Below are 12,070 nucleotides of genomic sequence, written 5' to 3'. Positions count from 1 at the left end.
TGAGGGCAGGGCAGGGAGATGGAGACCCCCAACCCAGAGTGATTATTCACAATTTTAATGTGAAATAATTGTGCAAAAGAAGACTACAAATAGCTACGCGCTGTATGTTAGCAGCACTTTGCTGCTAACATATTCCAACAATATGAGGCCCATCAATTAAACCAAATCATGAATCAGAAGCAGCTGTTGTGAGTCTGCAAAGATGCACTTAAAGTAAACAAATTCTACTGAATAGGTTGTAGAAACTGCCCACATTTGGGCGACCCTATGTGTCGGGTTTAAAAGACTGAGAGAAGAACAAGCCATTCGGCCACTCACATGTCCTCTGTAGAAACTATGGCCAACAGCTTTGGAATAAATAAGGCTATAAAAAGCCATGGTTTCAAGTTGGCATAATATCGTGACTTGTTCTGAAACCATGAAACACAATTTTCTGGTTAAGAAGAAAGGGGAATTATAATAATTATTGGTTTGTTCGCTCCTGTCACGAGGAGAGGAGTTGCTGGCAGGGTAAAGAGGTGTGTGCCTTGAGTATTCGCCAAAGATTGCCAAATGCAGCTCTGCGGGCTGGGAATTCCACCATTGAGGGGCTACCACACAGAACGTCATCTTCCATGTCACATACATTCCAACTTCTAAGGGTGGCAGAACTAACCCCTCTGCTGATCTTACCACCCCAGAGATAGGGAATCATAGAATCATAGAGCTGGAAGAGACCACAAGGGCCATCGAGTCCAAGGACCAAGCAAGAAACACCTGAGAGGTGGTCTCTCAGGTATTTGGGGCCTAAGTTGTCCTAAAATATATCCCAACAATTTATAAACAACCTGAATATTATCTGTAAAGCATTGATAACAGTCAATAAGTTGGAATCATGTTATTGCACATTGGAGTGGGGGGGGCGGGGCACAGCATATATATTTTTTCTGGCTTCCAGGTTGTTACAGATTTTACAATGATTATATTCACTTGTTTGAAAAGTTATGCAGCAGAACTGCAAAGAAATGATAACTAGCACTCATTGGGCACAAACTCACATTAACTTGTTTCTGGGAAAATCCCTAAAATTACTGGATGTTCAATGGAATTTAAAAGCGCCTAGCTTTCGCTGCATCATGCCCTTAATTTTAAGCAATATTAATGACCTATCAAAACGAGACCTAGTTTAACGTTTTATTTGTTTGCACCTTGATAATTCAAATTCATCTTTATCAGGATGAATGCACATTTCTGGGGCAGAATGTTAAATTTCAATTCACAATTTATTCATTCATCTATTCCCCAAGGAAAGGAAATGCACTGAAATGTGACATCTTCTTCGAAGACTGGATATAAGAATAAATGTCGGAATGTACGTTTGTGACATAAATGAAAATAAAAATCCACTTTATTTTCCATTTATATATGGACAAGCAAATTAGCAGCAAGTGGAAGCCAGGAATTTCTGCAGGCTTATCTGCAAATCTGTCTTTAATTTGAAAGTTATTTCTCATCCTGATTGTGTCTGCTGCTCTTGTCAACAGCTGTCATTGCCATCTTCACAGAAACTGAAGGAGCTGTGGCTGGGAAAACAGTGAAAGGTTCTTTTCCCATTAAGTTTTTGTACACTTTTTTTAAAAAAATTAATATTGATGATCTAGCTTAATTGAAGTATTAGTCAGGTGCAATGATAGAAAACGATTAAATATGTGGGTGTAACAGTCTGCATTCCTTAACTGCAAACCTTGTCAGAGTTAATCTTCTAACCCCAGAAATTTAATGAAATTTAGCAATTACAGGTAAATCCCACAACTGACTTCTTGACGGAGTCCATGGAATTACTCTCAGTAGTAAGTGGCTTCTTGCGGCGCCTTAACCAAAATGGTTTAAGGAACTTAAAACTTTAATAACGCTTAAAACATTTCGCATGACAAGCTCTCTCACAACATTCAGTCTCTCAGACGACAACCATTCACTCCGTTTAGGAGTCATATAACATTGCGTCTAATTCTCAGCTAGAGATTTAAAAAGCAGACTTGATGTTTATTGTGTTACTCGCGTTTGGGATGGGAATGAGGAAGAAAAAAATGTGTGTGTGTGTGTGTGTGTGTGTGTGTGTGTATAGTGACTAATAATGGAGCATCCCAAATAGAATTGCTTACATGTGGATTTTAAGTGTGCTTTAAAAAAAACAAAGTCATTAAAATGCCACAGAAAATATTACATCCTCTGACTGGTCCACAATGTTTAGAAATGCCTGATTCATTCTCTTGGAACAAATGAAAAGTACTTCCTAGCAACTGTGAGCTACATGCAAATATAAAGAAAATTAACAGGGCTGTGGAAAAGGTGCCTCCTGCAACTCAAAGTGTCTATGAGAAACTTCCATTCATACACTCATGACCTCAGTCCAACTCCTGCTAGCGACTAAGCGGCTTCAGTTAGGAGTGCTGATCTATGGTAGAAATCGAGAGATGTATCCTGCCAGTTAAACAGGTCTCAAATAAGCTTCCTCATTGAAGTAGCAGCAGCAGCAGCAGCACCCCCACCAAAAAAAGTACCATATTTTTCGCTCTATAAGATGCACCAGACAACAAGACTTACCTAGTTTTGGGAGGAGGAAAACAGGGGGGGGGGGGGACTGAATCTCAGAAGCCAGAACAGCAAGAGGGATCGCTGTTCTGGCTTCTGTGATAGCTGCGCAGCCTGCATTCGCTCCATAAGACGCACACACATTTCCCCTTACTTTTTAGGAGGGAAAAAGTGAGTCTTATAGAGCAAAAAATACGGTACTCTCCCAAATTCAGGAAGGGCCCTCTGAGGTAGCATTCTTAAAGAGAACAAGGAGCTACTTCGAGAAGTCATTTTTGCCTTTTCACTCCATGGACAAGCAAAACAAGGCCACTGAAGCTGCTGTAATGTTGAATCCTAGGTTCCCTACAAAACTGTCAACAGTCAGGCTGCGTCATTCTAAAGGGCATACAAGAATGAATAAAGAACATGAGTTTCACAAAATATACTGCCAAAATTAGAGATGCATAAAGGTAAAGGGACCCCTGACCGTTAAGTCCAGTCGTCAACAACTCTGGGGTTGCGGCGCTCATCTCGCTTTACAGGCAGAGGGAGCCGGCGTACAGCTTCCGGGTCATGTGGCCAGCATGACTAAGCCGCTTCTGGCGAACCAGAGCAGCGCACGGAAACGCAGTTTACCTTCCTGCCGGAGCGGTACCTATTTATCTACTTTGCACTTTGACGTGCTTTCGAACTGCTAGGTTGGCAGGAGCAGGGACCGAGCAACAGGGACCGACCTTCTGATCGGCAAGCCCAAGAGGCTCAGTGGTTTAGACCACAGCGCCACCCACGTGACACTAGAGAAATATGGCATCCCCATACTTGGTTGAAAAATGATTTTAAAAATTGCAAATATTTTCCCCCCTAATCATGCTGAAGATCCTTGGGACAAGCAGGTCTTGGTGGGCGACGTTCCACCCCACACTTGGAACACATTATTATTATTTTTTAAGAGCTGCAGATGTATTTGCTCCCAAGTCTCAGACGCTGAGAGAAATGCCAGCATCCATTATCGTAAGGTGCAAAAGGCAGCCAACCTAGCATAGCCTGGAGGGAGGGAGGGAGGACTGGCCTGGGCAGTCTTGGAGCAGAATGGAGGAAGCCAGCCTCCTCAAGGGGGCAGGGGTTGCCTCAATGCTGCTGGACATCATTCAAACACCATTTACTTCTAATGCTCGCTACAACCCATCAAAATGAATGAATGGATTTATTAATACGATCACAGACCAGCTTCAACACACACAATATCACAAATCATAAAAAATATCAGAAACACAAGGGACAATATGACAATGACAAGGATTTAAATATAAAAATTAAAATTAATTGTTAACATGCCCCCTGTAATTAACATTTAGGGGATTGGGCATTATGGGATACCACTTGCTTTCTGCGATTGATTGCAGACGCACAGAATTTAGCTACATTTAATGTAGTCTTGGGCTTCTTGTCCTCTAGCAGTAGTTTTAGACTATGGTATTCTGACTCTTTCCTAAACTTTTGCAAAACAGGTGTAATAAAAGTCAAACGTATATCCTCATAAAGACGTACTGTACATGTGAAGCAGTTTCAACTTCCGACGAGCCACAAGGACAGACCCGTGTTGTGTATGGTTTACCCTCAAATCTGCCCTGAAGTAAGGCAGAAGGGAGAACGTTAAATCTGGCGAGGGTAAAAGACCGTCTGTATTTGGGTATCTGTAGACCTGACAGATAGTTAGCTGGAGAGAAGCCTCTCCCATGGTCCCATCAAAATATCAAAGGACATGCTGGAATCTTTGAAGCTTTTCTTCTTTACTGAAGCCGAAACCAATCCTATCAGTGGCCAAAAATATCTGTTCAGAGAATAAAATCCTTTAAATAATAATCATAAAAAAAACTGCTCTTGAGTGAATTTACCTCTGGACTAGCTCCAGCAATGAACTCATGTCCTTCCCAGGAGAGCTTCATTAGAAACGGGTTAACATTAATTTCTTGTGAGGAGGGAATTAATCTCTTAAAAGAAATTTAGATCAAATGTGAGTGTTTTAAATTTTGCAAAAATGAGGTTGGTATTCATTTGAATTTCATTAGCAGCGTTCAACAGTTATGCAAGAGGTGAAACGCTATGGTGCACCTATAGCAGCAGACACCGGAAGCCTCTGTCTGCCCCAGCTGCAACAAAACATGTCTCTCCCCTATCTACAGCCACAGCAGGCGCTGTAACTCTCCAACAGTTCAACTTTACCCCCAAAGACACACTCTTTCATCGTCTCCCAAGACAGACGGATACTGACAACACTGTAACTAACTAAATCCTAGTATTTTGAATATACTTTTGCTTTCAATACTATTTCTTCCCTGCTCATCCAGCTACTTTTGAATTCTGGATCACCTCAGCATTTCTCATTGCAGGATGAATGAAAGAGAGAAAGAGAGAGAGAGAGAGAGAGAGAGAGAGAGAGAGAGAGAGAGAGAACATACACATACACCCACCCAGCCTTGGATAGCAGGACTGGAAAAATCTGAGGTGCTGAGGGGTTATAAAAAAGCAAGGCAGGATGACTAGAAATTTATGAACTACAAAGTGTCTTGTGGCACATTAAAACAGTAACAAATTTATTATGGCATAAGCTTTCATGGATTAGTTTAAGCATTTTCTCAGCTCTGAATAGTGATTGCTCCTAAATATTTGATAGTAGCTTCTGGGTATTTGAAATCTTTTCAGCCCTGTTGTGACACACTTTCCTAAGCAGTTCACCCGTTGGGCGTGATGGTCTGGTTCAGAGCCAAGTAGAACTACTAGACAAAGTGGGAGGCAGGAACCAAAGCTACAGCTTTTGCAAAAAGCTTTCTCCAGTATTCTTCTTTTCGCCATAAGAGGACTGACCAGCTACAACGTGAAAGAATGCACACCTAGAGAATCAATTTCTGCAGAAGAACTTCACAACACGTGGCAATGTTGATAATTCATATGGGCAAATGTATACAGTGGTACAGATGCTTCAGGTTACAGACGCTTTATAGACTCCGCTAACCCAGAAATATTACCTCGGGTTAAGAACTTTCCTTCCGGATGAGAACAAAAATCGTGCAGCAGTGGCACGGCAGCAGCGGGAGGCCCCATCAGCTAAAGTGGTGCTTCAGGTTAAGAACAGTTTCAGGTTAAGAACGGACCTCCAGAACAAATTAAGTTCTTAACCCGAGGTACCACTGTACATGCTTATTCATAGGAGTTCAATATTTATGTATGATTCTACTTAACTTCCAGATTTGGTCCAAGCAGTTTATACAGCCAAAAAAACCCCAGACTCTCAATGAAGGAAAGTCTAATTTTATATTATATTATTTGCAACTGGCTTGGCTGACCAATTAGGGATGCATTTCATTTGTTAAACCCATTTTCTTGGTTAAATCCATCTAGGAGAAGGAAAACTCTTGATCCTTAACCTCCACTTCCTTGCAGGTTATCTTCAGGAGAAGAACAGGCTAAGGCAAGGGTCAGAAAAGGTTTTGTGGCTTAGGCCGGTTCACGGTCCCGCACACGCTGCAGTGGGCCGGAGTTTGTTTGTGCGCACGCATGCATGTGCAAACGCTATTTCCGGTGTTCCTTCCAGCGTGGAGGAGGCATGCGCAGCTTCCCATTGGCTGTAGGAGCTTCCTGCAGCCAATGGGAAGTCGGCCAGCGTCGCAGAAGGTGGTCCCCACTCTGTTCTGCACTGGTTTAGTGCAGCGCACACGAGCCGACCGAGCAGGGGTCCCCGAGCAGACGGCAGGGGTCCATGGGCTGGTTAAATGACCCCCATGGGCCTTAGGTTGCTGACCCCTGGGCTAAGGAGTAAGTAAAGTAAAGGGACCCCTGACCATTAGGTCCAGTCGTGGCTGACTCTGGGGTTGCAGCACTCATCTCACTTTATTGGCCGAGGGAACTGGTGTACAGCTTCCGGGTCATGTGGCCAGCATGACTAAGCCGCTTCTGGCAAACCAGAGCAGCGCACGGAAACGCCCTTTACCTTCCCGCCGGAGCGGTACCTATTTATCTACTTGCACTTTGTGCTTTCGAACTGCTAGGTTGGCAGGAGCAGGGACCGAGCAACGGGAGCTCACCCCGTTGAGGGGATTCAAACCGCTGACCTTCTGATCAGCAAGCCCTAGGCTCTGTGGTTCAATCCACAGCGCCACCCGCGTCCCCTACACAAATCCAGAGTAGAGTCCCTAAGACAATTGGATGGCTTCTTGTATGCCTCCTTCCAGCAATTCCTGCAGTCCAGCTAGTGCCAAATGTATTGCTTTCTTTTTCTCTGGACTGTATCAGCAAGGCTGAGAGGGGGCTTGTGTCATCTGGGCAGCCCAGGACCTCCATACACACTTGCCCAGGCTTGTGCCTCGGTGTGGTCACTTAGGTCTTCTAATGCAGTGGTTTGACTTCACCCCCGGAGGCACACTCCACTGGCTCTCTAGACGGACAGATGCCTCTCAGTTCTGGCACCATGGAACATGGCTACCTGCCTAGCTGCAAGTATTGAACAAGGATAACCTGATGCCACTATGTACCTTAGAATCCAGGAAGGAGGAATGCAGATGGATGTAGCATTTCTCTCTCCCACTTCCATTTTTAAGGGTCTTGGGTGGGATTTTGGGTGGGAAAGGGCTGAAAAAAACGTGGAATCTTCCCTGGGAAAATGTCAAAAGTTTCCGGTCTGTACAACCCTACCCTTAATGACATTCACAACAGAATGTGCGCTCCTTAAAGCTTTGATTCCAATGGAGTGAAGAATGCCTAGATGTCTGCAATCTGCCCCAGTGAAGTGCAACATTAAGTAATTACCACTGGTCAGTCACGGCCAAAGTTCCTAAAGGAACTGGAGAACAGATGCAATTTCTGCTATCTGTCCAGGGTAAAACATGTTCTGCTTGAAGGTACCATTCCGCACCACCTTTTGAAGTCAATAATTGGTTAAGAGGTATGGACCGGAACGAATACCTGTGCTCATCACTAACTTACATCGACAGCTACAGAGAGAGAGGAAGGGATCATGTGCTATTGTCAGCCTGCTGTGGAAAATTACTCTGCAGTAGATAGTGGAAGGAAGCATGTATGTCCTCGAGCCACAAAAAGTTTTGCCTGCCTGTTAACTTGGTGTATAATTATTTACACACCAATAGCAACTTGCAGGAAGCTTACAGCATTAAAAAAAAAAAGATAGAATATGCTCCTGCTTCATGGAGCTTAGCATCCAACATAAGAAGAAAACATAAGCATCCAACATAAGAAGAGGGAGAAGAGTGGCAAGGGATGTGAACAAATATTCACATTCCTTCATTGGGATGGAGATTCTATTCTTTGATTCCTTAAATATAATGTTGAGCATGATGATCCAAATGGTCTCGCCGATGAGTAAACCTTTAACAAATCCTTTTGTTCCCTCTTACTGCACTTTGCAGAGACCTCTTAAACTCACTAAGGTTGTAATCCTGCGTGCGGTTAAATCAACAGGGCATAAACGATGCTTAATTGCAGCCTAAATGCATTTCAGCAGTTTTTGCAAGTAGTGACAGACAACCTTAATCATCCTTTCCTTTTTGATTCCTCCACCCCACCCTTGCTTGAAAAGGAAAGGATGTTCATTCTCAGAAAGTGGGTCAAGTCAGCACTGCATTCACCTGCTCTTGAGTTGTTCAAATTCTGTTGTGAGTGTCAGGTGTGGCCATCAAAAAAACTGAAGGGCAGACCCACTTCCTTGTGCCCCACCTCTGCCTAATTCCGTTTTCTCGGTGTCTTTCGCCACTCCCATTTCTCAGCTCACAAGAAGCTCGGGAGGACAGAATGCATGTGAGAACTCAACCTGGGGGTTGTATTTTGGGCTGGGGAGTTAGAAGTGGGTAGGTGGGTCAGGCACAGGTGTAGCTGGGACAGAGAGAAAAATAAGCATTGTGGACAAGCCATTAGCAGTTGAGAAAGTTATCGCATTACTAAAGCAAAGTTAGATGAAACCTGGGGGAAATTGCTTCAATAAGGGGCAGAGGAGACATGTTGGCGAAAACTGCTGCCTTTGCTGTACACAGATTTCTGCAAAGGCTCTTACAGTATAATCCAGCACATGTCTACACGAAATAATGCTGTGCTCTGTTCAGTGGGGCTTACTCTCAGATAAGTGCACACAGGATTGCCACCTTGAGCTTTGCAAATTTGGTCATCTCTGCCCTCGCTAAGTTAGTGGGAAAGGGTATTCTAGAGAGAAAGACATGATGGTTTGGGGGGGGCAGGGGGAGAGGAAATATTCCCTGATCGCATTTTGAGAGCTAAACAGGCTTTTGCTAGAAATAAGCACATCATGATTGCAGAGAAGCTGCAACGCACCAGTTTAATGTTATAGGAATGTCTAAAAATAACATTTCCCCCCCTTCTTCCCTCCACCCTCAAAGGACTTATTTTCTCAATAGGAAAGGGTTATTGGATTAGTCCAGTAAAGTGACGTCAATGAAGACAATAAACCCTCCTGTGGGCCATTTTAATGATCTTTGAAATGTAAAAATACGTGGAGCTTCATCCTCTGAGCAAGAGAGAAGGATTCAATTGACAAAAGAGTTAAGGGAGTTAAGGATTCACTCCTACACCCATGTACATGGGAATAAGATTCACTGAACTCAGTTGGACTTACCTCTGAGTAGACAACTATAGGAGTGCTCTGAAAAAACCTGAAGCGTTTACTTGCAAGTTTCATGGTTTTTCGACAGAAAAAGTGAAACCGTAACCACTCGACTACACTTCCCTTTGTCATGTCTCTGGCAGCCCTCCTCCCAATATCCGCAATGTGGGGGGACACATTTGTAAAGGGGCACCTGCGACACACAAAGAAGCCCCCCCCCCCCATGATGCAAATCTCTGTATAACCAGGTTCTAAATATGAGTGCTTATACAGAGCAGGCTCTTTCTCTACTGATATGCCACCCCAGTCTGTAGGCGGGGGAGAGGATGGGAAGAACCAACAAGCACAGCCCCAGTATCCCCCTCACACAACTGTTAAAAATCACGTGAACTGCAACTCCCAAATAAGGCAGCAATTACCATCACATCTAGTTCAGAAAATAACATTTTGTGTGTGTGTGTTTACAAGGAAAAATACAAGATGGCAGGACTCTGAGATACTACTAGGCAATTTATACAAGTGATAGAAGCTTGATGCAGCTCTACTCCAGAAAGCAAAATAAGATATCTTGAACTCCAAATAAATGCACAGTAGAAAACTGCTAGGATACTTTTAAATTCAAAATAAATGTTGTTACCATAGTGATTTCTCCACTATTTTGGTCCTGAAAACCTCTTCCTGGTCCAGGTTTACAGTACAGTAGCAATCCCTCATCTTGTTTGGCCCTGGATACGTAGGAAGATTTTTAGCTTCTCCTAAAAAGAAGAAGAGGAAAAGAATTAGGGAAACGTATTGGGAGAAACAATGCACGGTTAAATTTTGGGATTCTTAAAACGTTGTCCCACTTGTGGAAGCTGGGAGGCAATCACCACCTAAAGGAGATGTTTCTATTGAATATACCAGAGTACTTTTCAGGCTTTTACTCCTATTGAATATACACTTAAAATACCTAGTATTGTGGTCCAGCTATGGGATTACAACGGGGACTTGGGTTTGGCCTCTTGTCTAAAACCCCTGAAGAGGTGACAACACTGATAGGAGTGGAGTACAGTAAACCCACCAGTAACACACTTTTACCTTCCATACATTCAGCTTTACATGCTTGGCAATTTAGAAAATAAAATAAAATTTAAAGGAAGTGGGCATCGAGGGAAGACTTTGGCGACTCCACCCGCCATTGAACCCAATGGTCTTTGACTACAGTGGTATCTCGGGTTAAGTACTTAATTCGTTCCGGAGGTGCGTTCTTAACCTGAAACTGTTCTTAACCTAAAGCACCACTTTAGCTAATGGGGCCTCCTGCTGCCGCCGCACCGCCAGAGCACGATTTCTGTTCTTATCCTGAAGCAAAGTTCTTAACCTAAAGCACTATTTCTGGGTTAGCGGAGTCTGTAACCTGAAGCGTATGTAACCTGAAGTGTATGTAACCCGAGGTACCACTATTTATGTGAATCTGGAGCGATCCCCAGAACATAACCCCTGCGTAAGTACTTACTGTACTCACTTCACACACACACACAGACACACACACACACACAATCTCTGACCAGTTCAAATATTATCTAAGGCTCTGTTGTGTCCCCTCCCCTTCACAGATGACAAAGAATACAAAGGTGGGAAGAAGTGAGCCTCTTTTTTAAAATCAAGTATCCATGTGGAGATATGTGTTGTATTAGGTGCATAGTGAGACAGAGAAGGTACATACACATGGTAAAATCACATTTGACTGGGAACATAGAATACTGAGCATGTAATTTTAAAATGCCATCTCATTCTTAAAACTGCACCAGCTACCGCCCTAAACCGTTATGTCAGGGAACTGCCATCAGTGTCCGAGGGAGAGAGCAAGCTCCGAAGGGATCCCAGAGAGCGTCCCGGGAGTGGGAGGGGCAGCCCATCTTCTGGGGGAGAGAATCAGCGTAGCTCCAGTGGAGAAGGGGGGGAGATGGGGGAATCGGCGAGGTGATCCCATGACTCCTTGCCGGGGACCAGCGGAGAGAGAAGGGGTCCTCCGCTGCCCACACCCTCCTTGCACAGAAGGCTTCCGCGCAGGGAGAGTAGGAGGAGATTTGGCGTCAAAGAACTTCTTTGCTGGAAGAAGTCTAAGAAACGCCCACTGACGGATACTGCCAGCGATTGAGACGGTCACGGGCGAGTGGCTGCCCGGACAGGAAAGGTTCACTCAGGCAACCCAGCCAGACGTTGGGACAAGCTTACGCACGAGCAACCCCTAGAACCACTACACGTTACTTTTGACAACTGCCAATACTAAGCTATCTGAGCCGACAAAACCACACTCCTTTGCAAGTCTCAGCGCACACCATCTAGGAGTAGTCCACAGTGCAGCAGCTTCTCAAAGCAGCATCAGCCACTCCTGCCACAGGAAAAAGTGTAAAAACATGGATTTGTCCCAGGTTTCATAGGGCTGGTGCCATTTTGCCTCCAAAAGCACAAGGAGCCACAGCCCAGCAGCTTCCATGTCAGAAAGGGTCCACTAATCAGTCTGGTGCAGTAGAAATCAGAAGCCTATTAGAAAACGAATTCAACTTTCCCTTTCCCTTTCACCCCTTAAAACTTGCAAATGGTTTTCTTCCAAGGAGAAGCCTTTTCTGCTCCCTTGAGGATTTCCAGAAGCAAACGCTCTATGATTTATTGTGTTTCTGCAGAGGAGAGAGAGATTATCATCAAGTGACACACAAAACCCAGAACACTCTCTCCTGATAAGATACCAGGGGATAGCAGTTTGTGAGCGGATGGGTGAATCTTATTTGCAGCCACGTCTGAATGTGTTAAGATTCAGGTCTCCAATTGGAACCGTTGGATCTACACTATGCATTACCACCCAGTTTCAACGGAATTGGAGGAAGGAACTGCAGAAAGACTAGCAACAGC

The 12,070-nt window shown here is 44.1% G+C and overlaps 1 protein-coding gene across 1 annotated transcript in view; it reads right to left on the bottom strand.

Moving 5' to 3' along the window:
* RASA3 (RAS p21 protein activator 3) overlaps positions 1-12,070 on the bottom strand; it is a 118,244-nt gene that overhangs the window by 65,981 nt on the left and 40,193 nt on the right. The window contains exon 2 of the mRNA XM_083437733.1: positions 9,816-9,933. Coding sequence (XP_083293859.1) covers positions 9,816-9,933 — 118 coding nt within the window. The remainder of the gene's footprint in view (positions 1-9,815; positions 9,934-12,070) is intronic.

Source organism: Podarcis tiliguerta (assembly GCF_965153285.1).
Source record: "Podarcis tiliguerta genome assembly, chromosome: 4".
Taxonomy (NCBI): Eukaryota; Metazoa; Chordata; class Lepidosauria; order Squamata; family Lacertidae; genus Podarcis; species Podarcis tiliguerta.
This window is presented reverse-complemented; position numbering and strand designations above follow the sequence as displayed.